The 23,404-nt window shown below is 40.2% G+C and overlaps 1 protein-coding gene across 1 annotated transcript in view; it reads right to left on the bottom strand.

Annotated features, from left to right (window-relative positions):
- Positions 1 to 23,404, bottom strand: part of SENP6 (SUMO specific peptidase 6) — a 180,038-nt gene that overhangs the window by 91,217 nt on the left and 65,417 nt on the right. The window contains 2 exon segments of the mRNA XM_030555783.1: positions 9,153 to 9,223; positions 15,686 to 15,706. Of these exon segments, the coding sequence (XP_030411643.1) occupies positions 9,153 to 9,223; positions 15,686 to 15,706 (92 nt within the window).

The raw sequence follows: 23,404 nt of genomic DNA, 5'->3' as shown, positions 1-23,404 counted from the left end.
GCTTATAAGGGCAGGGGGTCACACTCAGAGGCTTGCTGTGTAAAAGGGGTCACCAGTACAAAAGTTTGAGAATCACTGGGCTAGAACAATGATTCTCAAACTATGGGTCAGGACCCCAAAGGGGTCATGGCCCTGTTTTAAGGGGTTGCCAGGGCTGGCATTAGACCTGCTGCGTCCCAGGGCCAACACTCAATCCCCACCGTCTGGGGCCAAAGCTGAAGCCCAAGATCATAAGTCCTGCGCAACTGGGCTCAGGTTACAGGCCCCTTGCCCAGGGCTGAAGCCCTTGGGCTTCAGCTTTGGTCAGCTCAACCACTCAGGGCGGTGGGACTTGGGCTTTGACCCCTACACACACACACACACACACACACACACGGGTGGGCTCAGGCTTCGGTAGCCGCTCCTGGGGTCACGTAGTAATTTTTGTTGTCAGAAGGGGGTGCAATGAAGTTTGAGAACCGCTGGGCTAGGACAATGGCCTTTCCAACAGCATTTGAATGGATATGAGTGGGACAAGACTGCATTTGTCAAAGCCAGAGAAAAAAATTGCAGTAATTAAGACATGAGGTAATAGCCTGGATAAAAGTTTCAGACCTGAGGAATAATAGGAAAGGCTGCATTTTACAGTGGTTATGCCGAAAGTATCAGCAAGATTTAGAGATAGCCTGGGTAGGTCTAGGTCCAGGTCGGAGTCAAAGATGACACCCAGGTTATGGGATTGAGCAATAGGTAGGATGCTAGTGTTGCCCACAGTGTTTGAGATAGGAGATAGCATGGAGAGCTGGACAGTAGAGGGGAAGAAGGGGTTACTCACCTTGTGCAGTAACTCTAGTTTTTCTAGAGTTGTCCCACTATGATGCTCCACTATAGGCATAGCCGAGTCCCTATGCCTCAGGTCAGAGATTTTACATAGCACACGTGCTGTCCCTCTCTCATGTCTTGCCTTGAGGTTATCTAGTGCTGAACAGGTGAAATGTCGCCTGCAGTTCCTTCTCTTCACGGAGTCCTTAATAAGAGCTCTGAAGTAGATAGCGTTGAGTTGTGGGAAGAAGGTGAGAAATGAAGCATGCAAAGGGACATGCCTCTCGAAGAACCACAGTTACTGCACAAGGTAAGTAACCTCCTCTTCTTTGAGTTAATGTCCCTACAGGTTCTCCACTGTAGATGACTCTACAGCAGTACCCCGATGGAGGATTGGGGCTTCAAAGTAGAGTCTAGTACTGATGATAAAAACCATGGATCCAAATATAGAATCTGATATCAAGTTGCAAGTGATAGCATAATGTTCTACAAAAGTATGAGCAGATGCCCAAGTTTCTGCTCTGCATACTTCTGTGATGCGAAGGTTTTTCCATCAAGGCTATAGGAAAGGAAATGGATCTTGTGGAATGAGTTCAAACTGCAGATGGAGGTTGAAGGTTTAGGGTATAATTGCAATAGGTAATGCATGGGACAGGGTCAGGCCAGATGGCTACAGGAGAGTGATAGAAGGCAGATACATTAGCCCCAGATTAAGCAGGTCCCTTTCCCCTGAGTAAGATAATAGGCTGTTTCAGAACAATCAGAAAGTTGCTGGAAACAATTAAGGTAGGCAGGCTAATTAGGACACCTGGAGCCAATTAAGAAGCTACTAGACTCAACTGAGACAGGAGGATTAATCAGGCACCAGATTTAAAAAGGACCTCACTTCAGTTACCGAGGGGTATGCGAGGAGCTGGGAGCAAGAGGCATGCAAGGTGCTGAGAGTGGGAAGGCGTACTGCTGGAGGACTGAGGAGTACAAGCGTTATCTGGCATCAGGAAGAAGGTCCTGCAGTGAAGATAAAGAAGGTGTTGGGAAGAGGCCATGGAGAAGTAGCCCAGGGCATTGTAGCCGTCATGCAGCTGTTACAGGAGACGCTGTAGACAGCTGCAATCCACAGGGCCCTGGGCTGGAACCTGGAGTAGAGGGCGGGCCTGAGTTCCCCTCAACTCCCTACTTGACACAAGAGAAGGTGACCTGGACTGTGGGTCCCACCAGAGGGGAAAGTCTCTGGCCTGTCCCTCGACCCACTATGTGGATGTGCAGAGACTGCGGGGATTGTTCTCCTCCCCTTTCCTCATGCTAGTCAGTGATGAAGTTAACTGAGTGAATGGCAGTTTGGGCCACTAGCAAAAGTGACCAAACTGAGGGCTGCTGTGAATCTCTGAGGTGAGCAAATCTGCCAATAAGTGCAGGACCCACCAAGGCAGAGGAGGAACTTTGTCATATGCCGTTCAATATCCATCTAGAGAGCCTTTGATTTGAGAATGAGGATCCTTTAGACCTCTCTGCAACAAAAAAGAACAGTTTAAGAGATTTTCTGAAGTCTTTTGTTCTGTCCAAATAGAACACCAAAGCTCTCCTGACAGAGTGTATGTAATATTGCTTCTCTCTTGTCACGGTGTGGCTTTGGCAAGAAAGTTGGGATGTGAATAAGTCTGTTGATATGGAAGGCAGAGAAACTTTGGGAGGAACTTTGGGTGTGGTCTCAGTGTCATCTTATAGCTAAATTGTTTTTTTTGTGAAGGGTGGGTGTGCCATTCCCCAGTTAGCTAAGACAAGGTGATGGCTATTAGGATCATTGTTTTCATAGATAGATATATAAGCGAGCATGTGACTGTGGGTTCAAAAGGAGGCTTGTTAAGGCACTTAAGGATCACATTAAGGCCCCATGTTGGTGTAAGACATTCGAGTTGTGGGAAGAAGTTACCCAGACACTTGAGGAATCTTTTTGTTGTAGGATGAATGAATAAGGAGTAAAGTGGACTGAATAGCCATTGAAGATAATCTCCCTACCTACTTGTCTGATGTTATCTTTTCCCAGTTTTGTTGAAAAAGAACAAGGGGGTGTCCGAAGAGATGTAGTTTGAGTTTTGAAGCAACTGATAGTGAGAATGATAGTTTAGGGCCTCGACCAGTGTCTCCAAATTGATATTTCCATGTTGAGGGCTGTACAATTGAAGTTTGGGGGGGCTGTTGTCTTCTGTTTTGGTATCTCGTCTTTTCGCTGGGGTTCATAGTGTCGCTGAGGTGGTGGGAACTGGGCTGGTTAGGATCTTTGTGATGGCTTCATTTTGCTGTACTTTCTTTTCTGTGTATATAGATCCCCACAGATAGAACTGTGGCTCTTGAGTCCTTCTGTGTGTGGATTGAAGCGTCTGTCTTCTCCACAAAGAGTTTGGATCCCTCAAATAAAAGGTACTCCACTGTAAAGCCATGACGATCTCATTGTTACTGCCAGCATTGATACGGAGCAGGCAGCTGTATCCATGGTATCTAATGCAGAAGCTGGCCCTTGGCAATTATAGCTTGGAACTGCTCTCTTTGACCATTTGGGAGATGATCAATAAAGGAAATGAGTTTCCCGTAATTAATGTGATTCTATTTCACCATCAAGGCCTGATAATTTGCAGTCCTGAACTACAGCGTTGTTGAGGAGTACAATTTCCTGTCAACCAAGTCCAGTCTTTTCCAAACCTTGTCATAAGGTGTTGGTTTAGCAGTCTGCCACGTTCATTTATAGCCTCTACTACAAGGGAGTTTGCTGATGGAAGGGAAAAAAGGAAGTCCACATCTTTAGAGGTGATAAATATTTTTTGTCTGCCCTTTTGCATGTGGATATTATCATGGCCAGTATTTGCCAGATGATTTTGGCTGGGTCTAGTATGGCCTCATTGATCTGGAGTGCAATACAAGGAGGATCTGAAGCGAGTCTACTACTCTCTTGGTGAGGTCTTGAAATCATTTGAATTTGTCTGCCCTATTTGGTGGAGGATGCATCATGGTTTCATCTGGAGATGATGATGATGAAATGTGTTGCTGGAGTAATTTCTTTAGCCAATCTTGCCTCCTGCTCCTCAAAGGTCTCTTCTCAAGGATCAAGGGGGTCTAGAAAAGGAAGCTGAGGGAGACTGCCTTCCAGGGAGATAAAGGAAGACTCTTGAGGTCCTAGAGAACTGGGTCCATAGGCTGCCCAAGGGTAACAATGCCACCACTGGGGTGGTGGAACCCAAGGGTGTCCATACCAAGTCGGTGGGGACCTTCTCATGTTTGTAATGCGGTTGTCATAATCATCGATCCCTCAATTTGAGGATGATCTCTACCACAGATTTACATATGCGTCCTGAGATGACTCAGGAGTCCATTCCTGGAACCACAGATCAGCCCATAGTAGGCACAGAGGGGACGGACTGGGGCAGGAAGAGGCAGGGTGGGCTTGGGGGAAGGGATGAAGTGGGGGTGGGCCAGAGCATCCCTCAGCCATTAGGAAGTCAGCGCCTCTGGCTAATATTACACAGGGATGTATAAACCAAGGAATCTTGAGTAGGAACAGAGGTTCTATTAGCCTCTGTATTTGGCACTGCTGCAATACTGTGACCTCTGCAGCAACAGCGTGTCCATTTCTTCTGTCCACAATTCAAGACAAATATTGATCAATTAGAGAAGGTTCAAAGCAGAGTCATGAGAACAATTAAGGACTGGAAAACTTTCCTTATAGTGGCTGACCTCCCTGAGTCTATTTTGCTTAAAAGGAGGGAAGAAAAAAAAAGGTTAAGGGATGATCTGATCACAGTTTATGATAATAGGCTCTTCCATCTAGCAGGAAAAGGCATAAAAAGATTCAATCATTATAAGTTGAAGCTAGAGAAATTCAAAATGGAAATAAGTTGTAAGCTGTTTAACAGTGATAACTGATCACTGAGACAGATTACCAGAGATTGTGATGAATTCTTTGTCACTGGAAAAATTTCAAAGCGTCATTGGATTTTTTTTTCTAAACCATCTGCTCTAGCTCAAACAGAACTTTCTCAAAATAATTTCTATGGTCTGAGTTATGCACGAGGTCAAACTAGATGATCACAGTGGTCCCTTCTGGATTTAGTGTTCATGAATCACTGAAGTAGAGGCAGAAGGTGGGGAAGATTTGAGGAGTAAGTTAAAAGTAGAAAAAAGGTGTCTGGGATTGCGGATGTGGGATTACATCCCTGTGTAATATTAGCCAGAGGCGCTGACTTCCTAATGTGCTGAGGGATGCTCTGGCCCACCCCCACTTCATCCCTTCCCCCAAGCCCACCCTGCCTCTTCCTGCCCCAGTCCGTCCCCTCTGTGCCTACTATGGGCTGATATGTGGTTCCAGGAATGGACTCCTGAGTCATCTCAGGACACATATGTAAATCTGTGGTAGAGATAGATCATCCTCAAACTGAGGGATCGACGAGTATGACAATCGCATTACAAACATGACAAGGCCCCCACTGACTTGGTATGGACAAACTTGGGTTCCACCACCCCAGTGGTGGCATTGTTACCCTTGGGCAGCCTATGGACCCAGTTCTCTAGGAATTGAAGATGTATAGTTGCTTAGCTTGGACAATTATAGAACTGAAAGAGGAAAGAATGATTTTCCATGATTACAAAGTCAATCTGGTCCTAGGATTTTCACAAGAGAAGCTCTGCAGTGTTAGAGCAGAAGCAAAGGAAGCAAATGTTGGGATGTTCTTTAGCCAATCTTGCCTCCTGCTCCTCAAAGGTCTCTTCTCAAGGATCAAGGGGGTCTAGAAAAGGAAGCTGAGGGAGACTGCCTTCCAGGGAGATAAAGTCTGTTGATATGGAAGGCAGAGAAACTTTGGGAGGAACTTTGGGTGTGGTCTCAGTGTCATCTTATAGCTAAATTGTTTTTTTTGTGAAGGGTGGGTGTGCCATTCCCCAGTTAGCTAAGACAAGGTGATGGCTATTAGGATCATTGTTTTCATAGATAGATATATAAGCGAGCATGTGACTGTGGGTTCAAAAGGAGGCTTGTTAAGGCACTTAAGGATCACATTAAGGCCCCATGTTGGTGTAAGACATGGACAAAGGGTTGGCAAGGAAGACATTACTCTGGGAGAGAAGTGCAAAAGAGTTAAGGATGGAGGAGAGTGAAGCATGGGGAGAACCGATAAACGTATCACGGGGAGAGAGGGCAGGGAGGAGAAGGCTGTCAGAAGATGAGAAAAATCAGTCCTGATCGATTGGAAGTTGTGTAAAAGCCAAGTGACAGACAAGGGGAGTTGATATGTGATGATGAATGAGACCAGGTGATGGTCAGAGAGGTGGAACTTGACAACAGAGAGAGAGCAGTGCTAGGGGAAGAGCAAGTTAAGTGAACAAACTCCTGAACCATGGCTGCAGGTGGAAAGAAAAGGTGAAAATGAGGAAACATGCAGCTAAAGGGGTCAAATTAGTCATCAATATGGAAGCTGAAGTCACCAAAGACCAGTGTGAGTGAGTTTATAAGGAGAGGAAAAGAGAGCCAGGAGACACAAATCACAGAAGAATGTTGATGAGGAGGATGACAGCAACACAAGAACATAAGAATGGCCGTACTGGATCAGACCAATGGTCCATCTACCCCAGAATTCTGTCTTTCAACACTGGCGAAATCCAAGATGCTTCAAAGGGACTGAACTGAACAGGGCAATTATCAAATGATCTGTCTCCTGTCATGCACTCCAGCATCTGGCAGTCAGATGCTTAGGGACACACAGAACATGCAGTTGCACCCCTGACCATCTTGGCTAGTACTCATTGATGGATCTATCTTCCATGAGTTTATCTAATTTTTTTTTAAATTCAAACTCAGTTATACTTCTGACCTTCACAACATCCCCTGGCAATGAGTTCCACAGGTTAACTGTGCATGTGTGGAGAACTACTTCCTTTCACTTGTTTTAAACCAGATACCTATTAATGTCATTGGGTGACCCCTGAGTTTGCGTGTTAAGTGAAGGAGTAAACAACACTTCCTTATTTACTTTCTCCACACCATTTATAGACCTCTATCATATCCTCCCCCCATCATTCTTTTCAAAGTTGAACAGTCCCAGTTTTTTTAATCTCGCCTCATATGGAAATTGTTCTATACCTCTAAGCATTTTTGTTGCCCTTCTCTGTTACCATTTCCATTTCTAATATAGCTTTTTAAACGTGATGACCAGAAGTGTATGCAGTATTTGAGGGTTTTGGCATACCATGGATTTTAGCAGCATTCTGATATTTACTGTCTCATTATCCCCTTTCTAATTGTTCCTAACACAATTAGCCTTTTTGACTGCCACTGCACATTGAGCAGATGTTTTAGAGAACTATCCATAATGACTCCAAGACCTTTCGTGGGTGGTAACAACTAATTTAGACCCCATCATTCTGTATGATTTCCAATATGTAATATTTTACATTTATCAACATGGAATTTCATCTGCCATTTTGTTGCCCCAGTCACTCAGTTTAGTGAGATCCCTTTGGAACTCTTTACGGTCTGTTCAGAATTCACTATCTCAAATAATTTTGTATCATCTGCAAACTTTGCCACCTCACTATTAACCCCTATTTCCAGATCTTTATGAATATGTTGAACAGCACTGGCCCCAATACAGATCCCTGGGGACACCGCTATCTACCTCTTTTCATTCTGAAAAAACTTACCATTTATTGCTACCCTTTGTTTCCTGTCTTTTAAACAGTTACTGATTCACAAACTCGTCATAGCCAAACTGAAAGGGCACTTCTTGATTCTTCTTGATTTATCCATCATTTCTGACATTCAAGTATCTAACACTCCTCTTTTCTCATATTTTACAACTTCTTGTTTTTCTTTCTGCATTTCCTTTAATATTATCCATCCATTAAAAAGCATCATGATATCTGTTACACTCAGTCTCAGGACACTAAACATATAAACCAGCATGAACAAAAAGGTAAATCATTGAGAAACACAGTTTTTTAAAGAGTTACCAGCCATGAAATATGTAGATTTTTCAGAAAAAAGTGTGCATATTTAGGAAGTAAAACAATCTTCTTTTCTCCACTCTAAGTTTGCTTAGCTATAGCTAATAAATTTTACATAGACCTTGCAATTTATATTTCAAGTAATCTACACGGAGTTATTGATTCTTGAAGTGTTAGTACGCCTAGGTTTTTGTTTGTTGAACTAACTTATAAAATATTTCAAGGCATGACAAAAATACTTTAACAATAGTTACTACTAGTCTGGATTCTCTTCCTAATTGAGTAGAGTCCAGACTTTTCAGCCTGTGCGCTGAACATTATTTCAGAAAGTTTAAAGGGGCCACAACCAATACTTAAGGGCATATACTCTGCTCTGTTCTAATCCCATTATGTTGCCTATGCAGTGCAAAGGGAACAAACAACTGACAGTTCCGTACTGAGAATTCCCCTGATATGGGGAAAGTCCACCTCAGGCACAGAGACAGGTCTAAATCACCAGCTCCCATACTACATTCCTTTCAGCCCGTAACGTAGAGGGGTGAGTCAAAAATGGAGAGGGAACATGGCTAAAGTGCAATGTACTCAAACTCCCCCAGCTGGCATACGGTCCCTAAAACTTAGCTGGTGATAGAGCAGCCCCCAGTTGCTCTAACAAAGAATCGAAAAAAAGAACCATGGTAATCAGTTGCTGATTCTCAACTTCTCCCTCACCCTTAGTCTGTTGGGCTGCTACTAGTTGAGTCTTGTTTCAAAATTAGGCTGTAATCTCTTCAGGGTAGGGTTCAGATCTCCCTATTTCTTTGCACAACCCCTTAGTACAATGAGGTTTCAACTCTGAGTGGGATTTTTGGGTGCTACTACAAAACAATTACTACTATAGTTAAATAAAAGACAAATCCATCCCTCAGTCTCCTGCTTCAAGATGCTGCTCCATGAAGAATATAAAGCTACAAAGACATTTTGCCATTCTCTTCTGTACAAAGCAAAGCTCTTCTGTGCAGGGATTCTTACTTGTTTGATACATCATATACTACACTTTGCAGTGTTACAGAAATACCATTTCAACCACTGATAGTTTAGTTTTTTCATATGAGTTCACCTTTTAAAAATTGAGATCGAATTTGAAATTCACAACAATATGACAGCATGTATTGCATAATTCAGTCCACACAAAGGGCCAAATGCAGCTTTCATACACACCTGTATAAATACAGAGAAATCCTATTGATATCAATGGATATACTACAGATTCACATAGGTGTGATTATAGAATTTGGCACAGACATGTTCAAAGCAGTTTTTTATTGACGAAAATAAAGACTTACTTCCTAGTTTAAAGTAAATGAAAGGCTAACGATACCTACCCACCAAATGAGGCCGAGGTAATCTAACAGGGTCAATTTCTATCTTCTGAAAATGAGGGGGGTATTCTTTTCTGGAAAAAAAAAATTAATGAAGTTGTAGTCTTGACAGAAATTATAATGTATTGTGACAATGTTATACGATTCACCAAACCCAGAAATATTAATTTTAGCACTCTGAAGACATATATATTTGAATTAAGAAAGTTAACAGGTTTTCCTATTATATACTACACACACTGAAATCTGTTTTTCATTGTTCTGATACAGACAAATTAAATTACCTAAAACTGACTACCAGAGTACTAGCTACACTCAAGTAAACTCATCTAAGTGTTTCCAACCTCAATCCCCTTTTTTAGTGGCTAAACACTTGCAGGTATGGGTGGCTACTACTATTTTTTTTTTTTTCCTGTTTGCTGCTTTTTTCCCCCCTACGATTAGTTTTAGAAACAAGCATTCAACCTCTGAAAATTCATATTTTCCATGTGAAAAGATAAATGTGTATGTGCTATCTTAACTTTTGCATTTCTTCACTTTAAAATACTTTACCACTTTGTCTACTTTTTTTAATATTGCAGAAGCTGCTGTTAAACAGAATGAGAAGAACTCTGTATATTCTATACATAAAAATGATGAAATGTTCATTTACTCAGCTTGTGCTAACCATACAGCTCCACTAAGGTGCTGATGAGTTAGCTAGAGGTTTCTGGTACTGGATGGGGAAACTGAAGAAAAATTATAAAGGTGCTGACTGTGACACAATTAGCTTGCAATTCTGAAATGAGTTTAGTATGCAGCGTAAATTCCCTTCCCCTGCCCGCTCCAGTCCTTTGAATTTTGTTACGTAGTTTGTTTGGTTCTAAATAATAAACGTTTACTTGCAAGTGTTTGAAATTTGTCTCTGGCTGAATTTTTTTTCAGGGTTTCTATTGTTGATTAACACTGTTTATCTACAGTGCCTTCTCGCACCCTTTTTACCAAACAACTACACCAAACATCCATATCTTACAGTGTTGGGTGGCAACAGATTGATGATAGCGTTATGCAGTAGGGATGGTAGAGGGAGTAGTTTGAGAAGAATGTGGTATGTAGCATATGGATGCTGTGATAGTTTAGGATTTGTGCGTGGGGGTGGAAAAGGAGAACATGTAATGGTATGTGCCTTAACTTTTTATTTCTTTGCTTCTGTCTGTGACAAATATGTTTGTGCAGCAACTCTGTTTCAAAGTTTGTGTTTTAATATGCATGTAAGTTGAACCAAAAAATAAGTTTTACACGTTTATAAAAAATGTGTGGGTTTTTTGTTTGACTTGTTTTGGTAGAAATTAAAAAGGCAAAAGATTCACAGTATAACCAAAACAGTTAAGGTGTAATCCTGTAAGGCAAAAGCATATGTGAGATCTTTTGGCATTATGTAGTTCGCTTACTATACACCTTGAATATTTCATTTATTACTAACATTAGCAATAACTAGAATATATTAATGCAGTATAGGAGATATAAAAGTATAAAACAGTTTTGCTACTGGAATGATGTGAGCCTATTACCATTTTATTTTAACAATCCCCTCATCTCAACAACCAGAACATGCCTTGACTTGTGTCATATTTGACATTACTGTTTGTAAAACTATTTGATAGTATTTGAATATCTGAATGCAACAGCAAGTACAGGTTTAGTACAAGTATTATACACACACCCCCCTAAGAAATCAAAGGTGAAGTGGCTTTTTAAGTGCTCGACCAAGCTATTTAGTTTGACAATTCAAGATCTCTGGACATAGCTACAGCATGCCATAATAATTTTTTGGGAAAAAAAATTAGATCTCTTATGCATCTTCCTTTTTCAACTTTATCATGGCATATTCATACTTCTGATATCATACAAATTTTAAAATATGTATCACTGAACTCACGTTTCATATCATATAGTGCTGAACAACAATTAAAAATAAGTTGAACACTAAAATGACATTCAACAGTATAGTGCAGGCTCCCTAACTTAAACTTTGGACTCAGGCAAGGCAAGGCACCATCAAGCTTGCTCCATTGTCACATTTCAATGTACGGGACAGTTATAACGGATAACAGTTATATCTAGTCTTCTACCAATTACAAAAATTACTACAAGGAGCACATAATAGCCAAAAGCAAACATGTCCAAAATTGTACGTAGAATGAAACAAAAAGCCCAGATTGACAATTATGCATAAGTGCCAGAGTAAGAGGCTCTTTCCTTCTCTGCAGCACAAGAGCCTGATGGCAGTCCTTTGCTTATCTGTTTATAATGAGAATAAACTATTGGGGGGTAGAGAGTGGAAATCACTTAAAAGAATCACCTCAACCTTCTCCAAAATCCTAAGGTCAACTGTGCATATCTATCTCTTAGGCGCAGTCTACATGGGGGGGGGGGGGGGGAAGAAATTTATCTAAGATACACAACTTCAGCTATGAGAATAGCGTAGCTGACATTGATGTATCTTAGATCGACTTACTTCGTGTCCTTGAGGTGTGGAATTGACGGCCGCCACTCACCCGTTGATAGGGAAAGCGTTCGTGGATTGATTTATCGCATCTAGACAAGACACAATATATCGATCCCCGACAGATCAATCACTACCTGCCAATCTGGCGGGTAGGGTAGACATACCTTTACTGATAGCATACAAGTGACAAGTAGAGATGGGGGAGACAGGTATGAGAAAATAACATTGCATTAAGAAAACAAGAACATATTTTACATGGTACTAGCAGCACATTAAAGGATACACTTTCTAAATTTCTAACCTTCCTCAAAACAGGAGACATCAGCAAAAAGGTATTCTGAAAGTTGCTTTTTTCTACATCCTTTTTTATTGAAGCATTCTATATTTTTCAGATGTTTAAGAGCATAGATTTTAGCCATAAACCAAATTACAGGAGCCACCATATCTTAATTCCCAAAAGGTTTACATGGGTATGTCTACACCGCAATAAAAAACAAACATGCACATACACTGCGGCAGCAAGTCTCAGAATCCAGCTCAACTGACAGACTTGCAGGGCTTGAGCTACAGGGCTAAAAATAGCAGTGTAGACATTCAGGCTTGGGCTGGAGCTCAGGCTCTGAAATCCTGCAAGGGGAGGGTCTCAAAGTCTGGGCTCCAGCCAAAGCCTGAACATCTACACTGCTATTTTTTAGCCCTGCAGCTCAAGCCAGTTGACCTGAGCTCTGAGACTTGTTGCCATGGGTTTTTTATTGGCGAGTACACATACACCTTGATTACGACAGACTTATGTTTCTTCATAATGAAGCTCAGCCTCAAAGAAATTTAAAGGTCCCAGCTTCCATTTCTCTCCCAGTTTGTTGTGAGCTTTCAGTTATTAACATGAGGCAACATAAAATAATCATCTCTGTCGGTTGATCTTTCAGCAGAACTCAGTTAAATTTGCTGGGTCTAACGTGTGGGTTAGACCTCAGTCTTCAGGTCTAAGATCTAAAATACAATCAATATATTTCTTCATAAATATAAACAGAACTTATTATGCTCGAGCTCCAAGTATTCATATTCCTCACTCTCATTTTTCCCCACCAAAGAGATCAAGGGAAATGTTTGGGGCCATCTGTCCTGTCAATAGAATTAGTTATTGGCCCCTGTCTGCATTACATGCATGCCAGCAACTCCAGATCTATATAATCCATGCAAACCTCAGAATGATGACAGAATTTTTTTTAAAAACTATCCTACTTATTCATTAGGCATTTTATTTTGCTAGTTTGTCTCTCTCTGAAATAAAGGATGTGTTAAGATTATTGTTGATATATAAAGATTTGAGAAGTGCCCAAATGTATTCTTTTCAGGCCTGGCTTCCTATCTATCTCAGAAAAGTGGCATCTAAGGAACAATGACAGAGGGCATGGCAAAAAAATCTTGAATTGCTTCAAAAATCAGTCTAAACAACCCTCACACCTAAAAAGCTGTACAGGAGACTAATAAAACAATAACTGAAAGCTTTTAGAGCTGGTAAAACAAAGGTTACATATGACCAGGAGGATTACTTGCAGCATACTTGAACACCAGGAGATTTGGCTCCATCCTAGTAAAGCAGAAAATTTTAAATAGGTGGTACATTTTCATTGTAGAGTTTCCATTTTAGTTTTTACTCTCAACTAATCATTTAAGAATGAAACAAAATGTTTGATATATAAACACACAACTTGAAAGACATGTCTTATGACCTGCCCAAGAAAGCATTTGCAATTTTTTTTCCTTCAAGTTCTGAGGCAAATTCCTCCTTGTTCAGTCCAGTTTATAAATCTCAAGCCAGTCATCTTCAATTTCGAAGAGGCATCAAGGGCATGTCAAATAGCAGGTACAACACTCTGCTTTGAGTATAATTCCTGCAGGTCCTACAGAAAGTAGCCAATGAACGTTGCAAAAAGGAATATGCAAATTTCTCTTGGATAATAGGCACCTTAATGATTTCATGTGTTCCACATTTTTCTACAAGAATCATTAACAGGTTCCAGACAGTGGGAACTCAATTCATTTGAGATTTTCCGTTTATTTACTTATTTAACAAACAAGAACTTTGATTTCTGTTCCCTCAAGTAGAAGGAGAATAACCAATAATTGAGGGAAACAATCCAGAGAAGAAGCAACACATAATAGCAGATAACATGGACTGAATATCAAGCCCTTCCTGGAACAAGGAAGACAAAATAGCAGCCCACTCTGTTCAGTGGCAGGGTATGGTACATGCTACCCCTTGGCACTTCTGGAAGAACAAATCACTTAGATGGCTAGGGATACTCTCAGATTTCACGTTTCACCTCAGCCAGAAGAAAGCAGTGAAGGAGGGCTCACTACTTTTAGCTTTCAAAGCATACGATTTTGGTGTGGAATTTCTATCCAAGAAGCGTAAGGCTTGCCTGATGTGTTCCTGCTGTTGTAGTCACCTCTCACAGCTATGTTTCATCTCACACAGATTAACCACTACTGTCTTGGAGATCCTACAAAGTCAGATTCTGAGCCTGAATTTCTGCCCTAAACAGTTTATGACTCAGCAGCCATGTTGTTGCAGAGTAGAGAAAAGGAAGCATGGCTCACACAAACAGACCAAGAGCCCCTATGATCATAGTCTGGGACCCACTACACTCAAAGGTTTGCTTCCTGTAGGCTCTTGTTCCCAAAAACCATCTCATTACCTGAAGGGAACTGGATACAGGGGAAAAAAAGGCAAAAAACACAACTGGGAAAAGCTCTATCTGGAGCAAGAGAGAGGAAGAACTGTGTTTCTCCAAGGACTGCTCTATGATTTTTTCCACAGTGCTGGGAGGAGACAAAGCCCCTCGCAACTTTATATGTCTATGGAGCCTAGTTGCTGGTGGTGGTTCTTAGTAACATTTAACACAAGCTGCTGCTTCACTTATGCACACACAAAATTGGGGCTGTGACCATGCACAATTTATTTTTCTGACAATCCCTGCCGTGCCTGATTAAAACAGTAACAGGAAAAGAACTGATTCTTCAAAAACCACATACTATAAAATTTGGGGAGGGGGTGGAGAAGAATCATGAACAACATTTAAAAAATTGAAAAAACCAAGGGAAAGAAAAAGTTGTAATATCCCTTATGAGGTTAAAATATGAGGGCCAAGGCTGACATATCAGTATCCCTTCAAATTTTATTTTGGAAAGTATCAGAAAGCACATTATTATACTACTGATTTACAATCAATCCACTAAAACCTGAATTTCCAAAGAAAGGTACTTTAAACAGTTACGTAAATTATTTTCAATTTTAGTTCAATATTAAATGCACAGTTTAATCATAATTTAACTGTAATATCAAGCTTATACTGCCACATAACAGAAAAGAATTACTTTCTTGTGGAATAAATGACATCATTAATAACCGGTTGGTTTTAATAACGTATTAGAAATGAACAAAATATTTACATTTATTTGCACACTTAAACTACATACAAGAATATTAACAGAAACCAGCATTTTACAAGTGACATGAAATGTGTGACATGTAAAAGTTTAGTGTTTCCACACAAATACATGAAAGAACAGCACCAAATCTGTGTTTTGGTTAATTGTTATAATTTGTATATTTAATTAATGACTATATTTAGAATGAAATTCAATTATTCAGCTACAAGATTGCTAGAAAACTAAACAATTGCTTATTAACACTATTAGAAACCAGATAGCAATAGCTCTCCAGCAATATCCAAACACTTAAAATTAACTTTCAAGTTTCCACATAAAACTGATGTCAATCCTTGTTTCTGTATATTTTATCTGTATATATGCATGTTTCTGTATGCCAATGTACCCAGCATATTGTCCACATTAAAAAGGCAATCAGTGCCTATAGCTGCATATGAAAGGTACTTCTTGTATTTCATGTTCGTTTCATAAAATAGCTCACAGGCAGCAGAACTGACCACAATTTTATGAATTATTCTTTAACTAGCATTGATAGGGTAATCATTAAGTTAACTTTCTTATTGCCATGCTCATTTATCAATATAAAACTTACCTTTCCTTTCGATCCAGATTGCTTAAAAATATGAAAAAAAGAGAAAAAACATAAGATGCAAAGCCCCACATTTGTTGCATATCACTCAAGTTTTAATCGTTATCAAATATAAAACTATTACCAATTGGTCACTTCTTGAACCCATGTTGCAGTACTTTTAATTAGAAAAGTTTAAAATGCGGTCAATATTTTTACAGCACTAAATACAAACATAACTAACTTTATTCCTCAAACCAGCAGAAGTCAGTGGGCAAAATTTTACACTGACATGCACTCTGTTCAATCTCATAGGATTGGATTAATTGAGTTAAGACGGGCAATCTGCTTTAAATCACTCCACTGAAGACAGCATGACAGAATACAAAGTTATGAATTAAGATAGAGCTTTGCTCTAATCCCACTGGACCACTACGGAAAACAAGAGTACACGGTGTACCATTTATTTGCATTTTTATGTAGCAAGCCAATCCTAACTATTCAAAATATTTAGATTGAGAAAATGTCTTATTCACAAGTGGAAAAAAAATTAAAGTTACATATTTTCTGGAGTCCACATGCGACCAGATACTTGAGAGAGAAGGAAAGATAGAGAACAGCTCTCCTCATATCCAAAAGCTGGGTAAGAAGAAGCTCCAAATATATCAGTCACTCAGGGTATGTCTGCACTGCAATTAAAAACCCACTGACTCTTACTCATGGGGCTCAGGCCAAAGGGCTGTTTAACTGCAGCGTAGATGTTCAGGATCTAGGTCCCTACAAAGTGGGATGGTCCCAGAACTCAGGCTGCAGTCCAAGCCAGGAAGCTCAACAGCCCCTTAACCCAAGCTCTGCAAGCCTGAATCAGCAAGCACAGGCCAGCCGCAGTTATCTTACTGCCTTATGGTCTTATTTTCAGAAGTGTTTTATTTAAAGCTAATCGGAGCTGCAGGTACTCAAAACTTCTGGAAGTCAGATCCTTAGTACACAAGGTTGATATGCAAGGTAGGGGCCCCCAAAGCACAGTCTAAGATAGTGCCTTGAGAGAGCACTCTTTTTTCCTTCCACCCCTACTTTTCAGTCACCAGCAATGCAGAGTGTACGGTGCTTTTCACCAGGGTGTTGTCTGAGATCTTATTGTCCCACCCACTTTCCATAATCCTTCATATTAACTCAGAACCCAGAATGCCACATATGTAAGGACAGATAAATCTTCCTGAATGTGTAATAATGCTTCGTTTGCCTATTATATATCTTTTTAGTGTAACATGCCTAAAGAAAAAAAGGAAAAAAAGATAAAACTTTGATTTTGTACACTTCAGGAGAGAGAGATTCCAGAACACAGACAAGCATCAACACAGGCACTGCCTTAAGAAATCATCCCATTAAGCTCATGCAATAAAATCTGGTTGAGACATGTAGCATATATATGCTATTCCAATCCTGAATCTCAGAAGAATCTGCCAAAATGGTTCAGAATTCAGTGGTGTTCATTATTTGAAATAATAGTAACACGAGAACACAGCTGAAATGAACCACAGAACTAGTTCTACTTATGATCCAATCTAGACTTAAAAATATAAAAGTCGTCAGAAATGACAAGCTAGGGAATTCTACTAGGAAATTATACAACGCAGGGATGTCATGGAGGTTTTTACTTTCAAGTTCCCATTGCTGTTTTACTTGAATCACACTTTGTAGGGTGCATTAGACACTACGGACCTTAATTTGGCACATGCACATATTATTTGGCTACATGTATGGCAAAACTAGAATAAGAGAAGACAGTGGTCAGAAGGAACCATTCTGATAAACTAGTCTGACCTCCTGTATAACACAGGTCATAGAATTTCCACCAAAAGCTTTTAGAGCTTATCTTTTAGAAAAACATCCAATTCTGATCTAAAAATTGGTAGTGATGGAGAATACACTATGACTCCTGGTAAATTCTTCAAACGGTAACCACTCTCACTGTAAAAAAAATCTATTTCCAATGTGAATTTGTCTAGCTTCATCTTCCAGCCATTGAATTGTTTTATACCCCTCTCTGCTGGATTGAAGAATCCATTGTTAAGTATTTGTTCCCCATGTAGATACATATAGACTGCAATCAAATCACCTTTTCGTTAAACTAGACTGAGCTTCTTGAGTCTATCACTATAGGCATGTTTTCTAATCCTTTAATCAGTCTTGGGGCTCTTCTCTGAACCCTCTCCAATTTATCAGCCTTCTTGAATTGGGGCACCAAAAATGGGTACAGTGCTCCAGCAGTAGTCATTCCAGTGCCAAATATAGTGACAAAATAACTTATCTTCTCCTAGCACAGAGATTCTGTTTATACATTCCAGGATCTCATTAGTTCTTTTGCCCACAGCATCAGACTGGGCGCTCATGTTCAGATCATCCACCATGATCTTCAAATCTTTTTCAGAATCACTGCTTCCCAGGGTAGAGTCCCTCATCCTGTAAACATGGCCTACCTGCTTTGTTCCTAGATAGAATACATTTATATTTAGCCATATCAATGCTTATATTGTTTGCTCGCACTCAGTTTCCAAGCAAGCCAGATCACTCTGAAGCAGTGACCGGTCCTCTTCATTATTTACCACTCCCCAATGACTGTCTCATCTGCAAATATTATCAGTGACAGTTTTGTTTTCTTCCAGGTTATTGATAAAAAATGTTAAATAATGCAGGGTCAAGAACCAATCCCTGTGGGACACCACTGGGAAAACACCTGCTTGATTATGATTTCCTCTTTACAATTATATTGAGACCAATTAGTTTGCCATTTTCTAAAATGTGTGTCATGTTAATTTTATACTGCTCTACTTTTAACCAAAATGTCATGCAGGACAAAGTAAAATGCCTTACAGAAAGAAGTATAAGCATATAACATCAATACTATTACCTTTATCACTCAAACTGTTATCTCACCAAAAAGACAAATTAATTTGACAAGATCTATTTTCAGTAAACCATGCTTATTTGCAATAATTACATTAGCCTCCTTTAGTTCTTTATTAAACAACAAGTCCTCTATCAGCAACTCCATTGTCTTTCCCAGGATCCACATCAGGTTGACAGCCCTTTGAATTACCCATGTCATCCCGTCAACCCTTTTTAAAGATTGGAAGAAAGCTAATGTGCAACATGCCAGACAGCACTTCTGGACTTTCCCCAGTGTTTCAAGACTTACTGAAAACCACCTTAACTATCTAGTAAGCTCCTTTGCCAGCTCTTTTGAAACTCTTGGATAAACGTTATCTGGATCAGCTGATTTTAAAACATTTGTCCTTATTGGCTTCTGTTTAACATCCATTCCCCTAGTATTTCTGAAGGAAAGAGCATATGATGAGACTATCACTCTGTCAAGGTTCCTCCCCACCTCTGAACTTTAGGGTACAGATGTGGGGACCTGCATAAACACTTCTAAGCTTAACTACCAGCTTAGATCTGGGTTCGCTGCCACTATCCAGATTCCTCTGTGTCTGGAACACCTCTTTCCCCCCAAAACCTTCCCCTCCCTGGGTAGTCTTAAGAGGCTTTTTCACCAAGTTCCTGGTGAACACCGATCCAACCCCTTGGATCTGAACACAAGGAGAAATTAACCATCCCCTCGTCCTTTCCCCCACCAATTCCTGGTGAGTCCAGATCCAATCCCCTTGGATCTTAAAACAAGGAAAAATCAATCAAGTTCTAAAAAAGAAAGCTTTTAATTAAAGAAAGAAAGGTAAAAATAATCTTTGTAAAAGCAGGTTGAAAAATACTTTACAGGGTAATCAGATTCATATAGCCCAGAGGAACCCCCTCTAGCCGTAGGTTCAAAGTTGCAGTAAACAGAGGTAAAATCCTCTTAGCAAAAAGGAACATTTACAAGTTGAGAAAACAAAAAAGAGACTAACACGCCTTGCCTGGCTGTTACTTACAAGTTTGAAACATGAGAGTCTGGTTCTGAAAGATTTGGAGAGCCTGGATTGATGTCTGGTCCCTCTTAGTCCCAAAAGCGAACAACCTCCAAAACAAAGAGCACAAACAAAAGACTTCCCCCTACCAAGATGTGAAAGTATCTTGTCCCCTTATTGGTCCTTTGGATCAGGTGTCAGCCAGGTTTCCTGAGCTTCTTAACCCTTTACAAGTAAAAGGATTTTGGTGTCTCTGGCCATGAGGGATTTTATAGTATGGTACAAAGAAGGGCTGTGCCCTTCCCTTTATAGTTATGACACACCCCAAATTCAGAACAGAAATATGTATTGAACACTGTCAAACAGATAGTTAAGAATTAATGTCTCTTTTACCTGTAAAGGGTTAAGAAGCTCAGTTAAGAAGCTGACACCTGACCAGAGGATCAATAATAATAATAGGAGATATACCAATCTCCTAAAACTGGAAGGGACCTTGAAAGGTCATCAACTCCAGTCCCCTGCCTTTACAACCCTGGGTTTAGCAGGCCAATGCTCAAACCACTGAGCTATACCTCCTCCCAAATGAGGGACAAGATACTTTCAAATCTTGGTGGAGGGAAGTCTTTTGTTTGTGCTCTTTGTTTTGGAGATTGTTCGCTCTTGGGACTAAGACAGATCAGACATCAATCCAGGCTCTCCAAATCTTTCTGAATCAGTCTCATGTTTCAAACTTGTAAGTAATAGCCAGGCAAGGCGGATTAGTCTTATTTTTGTTTTCTCAACTTGTAAATGTTCCTTTTTTGCTGAGAGGATTTTACCTCTGTTTGCTGTAACTTTGAACCTAAGGCTAGAGGGGGTTCCTCTGGGCTATATGAATCTGATTACCCTGTAAAGTATTTTCCATCCTGATTTTACAGAGATTATTTTTTACTTTTCTTTCTTTAATTAAAAGCTTTCTTTTTAAGAACCTGATTGATTTTTTCCTTGGTTTAAGATCCAAGGGGATTGGATCTGGACTCACCAGGGATTGGTGGGGGGAAAAGGAGGGAGGATGGTTAATTTCGCCTTGGTTTAAGATCCAAGGGGATTGGATCTGGACTCACCAGGGATTGGTGGGGGGAAAAGGAGGGAGGATGGTTAATTTCGCCTTGGTTTAAGATCCAAGGGGATTGGATCTGGACTCACCAGGGATTGGTGGGGGGAAAAGGAGGGAGGATGGTTAATTTCGCCTTGGTTTAAGATCCAAGGGGATTGGATCTGGACTCACCAGGGATTGGTGGGGGGAAAAGGAGGGAGGATGGTAAATTTCGCCTTGGTTTAAGATCCAAGGGGATTGGATCTGGACTCACCAGGGATTGGTGGGGGGAAAAGGAGGGAGGATGGTAAATTTCTCCTTGTTTTAAGATCCAAGGGATTTGGATCTGGACTCACCAGGGAATTGGTGAAGTCCTTCAAGGCAACAAAGGGAGGGGAAAGTTTTGGGGAGACAGAGAGTGCTCCAGACACTGGAATTCTGGATGGTGGCAGTGTACCAGATCTAAGCTAGTAATTAAGCTTAGAAGTGTCCATGCAGGTCCTCACATCTGTACCCTAAAGTTCAGAGTGGGGAAGGAACCTTGACAAACATGTCTACCTTTTCTGCATTATAATTGATAATACGATAATTTCTATCTACTAATGGACCAGTACCAGTGCCAGGAGTCTTTGTTCCTAATATAATTTTTACAACACTTTGATGTCTTTAGGGCCCGCAAGCCCTAGATTTCTCCTTGAGTCTCATCACTCTTCTATAGTTCATAAATTTTGATTCATATTCATTACTATCAACTTCCCCTTTCTTCCATTTGGTTATATTTATTTATTTTATAGCTGTCTTCACTTCCCCTCTAAACCAAGTTGACTGTTTAACCAGCCCATCCTTCTTCCTTGGCTGTGGCTTTTTTGGACATCTAGTGAGGTGTTCTTAAGTGATATCCAATCATTCACATTTTTTTCTGATTAAATTCTTCCTCCCAGATGATTTGGCTCATAATTGTCCTCAGTGTTGTGAAATTGGCCTTGATAAAGCAGCCAGTGTTTGTGTACGTGTACACACACACATAAAGCTGCGTTATCCAGCACTTCATCAACCAGAAAGCTCTATTAACTGGCATTTCTAGTGTCTCCCAATACAAATCTTCACTCTAGTAACTAGTATACTGCCCAGGAGGTTATGCAATTGCACATTCTGCACTCCATTTTTGTGCAAAAGAGGCAGAAGACAAGTTAGCTTGCTGTTATCAAGTATTTATTCAAAAAAGCAGCTTCCAGGGTGTGTCATAGGGTCATTACAGATTCATCCCAAACTCCTACACCTTCTACATCTACAATGATAATTCATGTTGATAATGATGACCCTGAGGCACTGCAAGATCCTGAAGTGCCTTCTGAATCCGATTAAATTATATTCAATATAGTTTTAGTGTTAAGGGTATTTTTAGTGATTAAGAGTACACCATGCACTGCCCATAGTGATATGTAGTATCATAAGATAACCTGCTGTATAGAAAAATTTACCTGTATACACCGAAGTGCTTCAAGAAACCAACCACTGTCTAGTGCAGTATTACTACCGGATTGGTGAATACCTGTATACTATTTTAGACTTTATTCATTTTATTGTATTCTAATTCTTTGAAAATTGGTATTCCATTCGTAAGTATAACTCTTAGTTAGCTGGAATTTTTGACTAACCAGCACCTCCTATTCTCCCAACAAGCCGGATAACAAATCTTTTACTGTATTATTGATCTGAACTTTTATTCTTCTTGCACACTGGTAACTCTGATCGAGTCACGATCACTTGTGTCTGAGACATCGTCTACATTACAGAGTTAGGTCAACATAAGGCAACTTACGTTGACCTAACTCTTTAACTATCTATAATGTCACTCTTGCCAATATAACAAGAGATGGAAAGTCAATATCAATGTAGTTAGGCAGACACAGTGTCAGTACAGACACTGTGTCGCTTACATCAACTGTTGCTGCCTTTCAGAAGCCATCCCACAATTCCCAACACTGCCAGTTAAGTAGATGCAAGTGCTCCTGATGAGGACGCACACTCTGATGCAAGGAGCCTAGTGTGGACATGCAAAAGTGATTTAATTACTGTGCTGGCTGAACGTCGACGTAACTTAGGTCAACATAATATTGTAGTGAAGACATAAGCTACCCTTAATTTTTATTTCTGTGATCAGTTCCTCTTTGTCTGCTAGGACATGGTCTAATAAAAAATTCACTCCTGTAGGCTCCAACACTTCTTGAGTTAGGAACTGTCATCTAGAATGTTTTGCAAAGTCAAGGATGCTTTAGTACTGGTAGCATAACACCTCAAAGCATGTGTCACTCAAATTGAAGTACCCCATGATCTCACAGGTTTTTTTCCTATACATTATAGATAGGTGCATAAGGAAGCAGTCATCCTGTTCCCCAGTGAGATTTGGTGTTCTGTTGCAGACACCAACCAATATCTCATCTTGTGGTTTATCTGCGAGGACACTAATTCATAAGCATTCAAGATTTTTTTTTCCAAGTTATCAGCGACTCCAAAACAGGTAATAGCATTTTAACCGAGTGCCTCTCCCATTATCCTTTGGTCCTCTCAATCCTTTGGTCCTCTCAATCCTTCCTAAATAGGTTACAACCATTGATTTCAACATTCCAATTATGCAAATGAGCCCAACAGATTTCAGCAATACCAACTAGACTGAATTTATAGTCATAAATGAGCAATTCCAATGCCTCATTTATTATGCAGGTTCTTACCAAGGGAAAAATCACACACATACACTAATTG

The sequence above is a fragment of the Gopherus evgoodei genome, chromosome 3, assembly GCF_007399415.2.
Source record: "Gopherus evgoodei ecotype Sinaloan lineage chromosome 3, rGopEvg1_v1.p, whole genome shotgun sequence".
NCBI classification, from domain to species: Eukaryota; Metazoa; Chordata; order Testudines; family Testudinidae; genus Gopherus; species Gopherus evgoodei.
The sequence above is the reverse complement of the archived record's forward strand: the minus strand, read 5'-3'. Positions and strand labels throughout refer to the sequence as shown.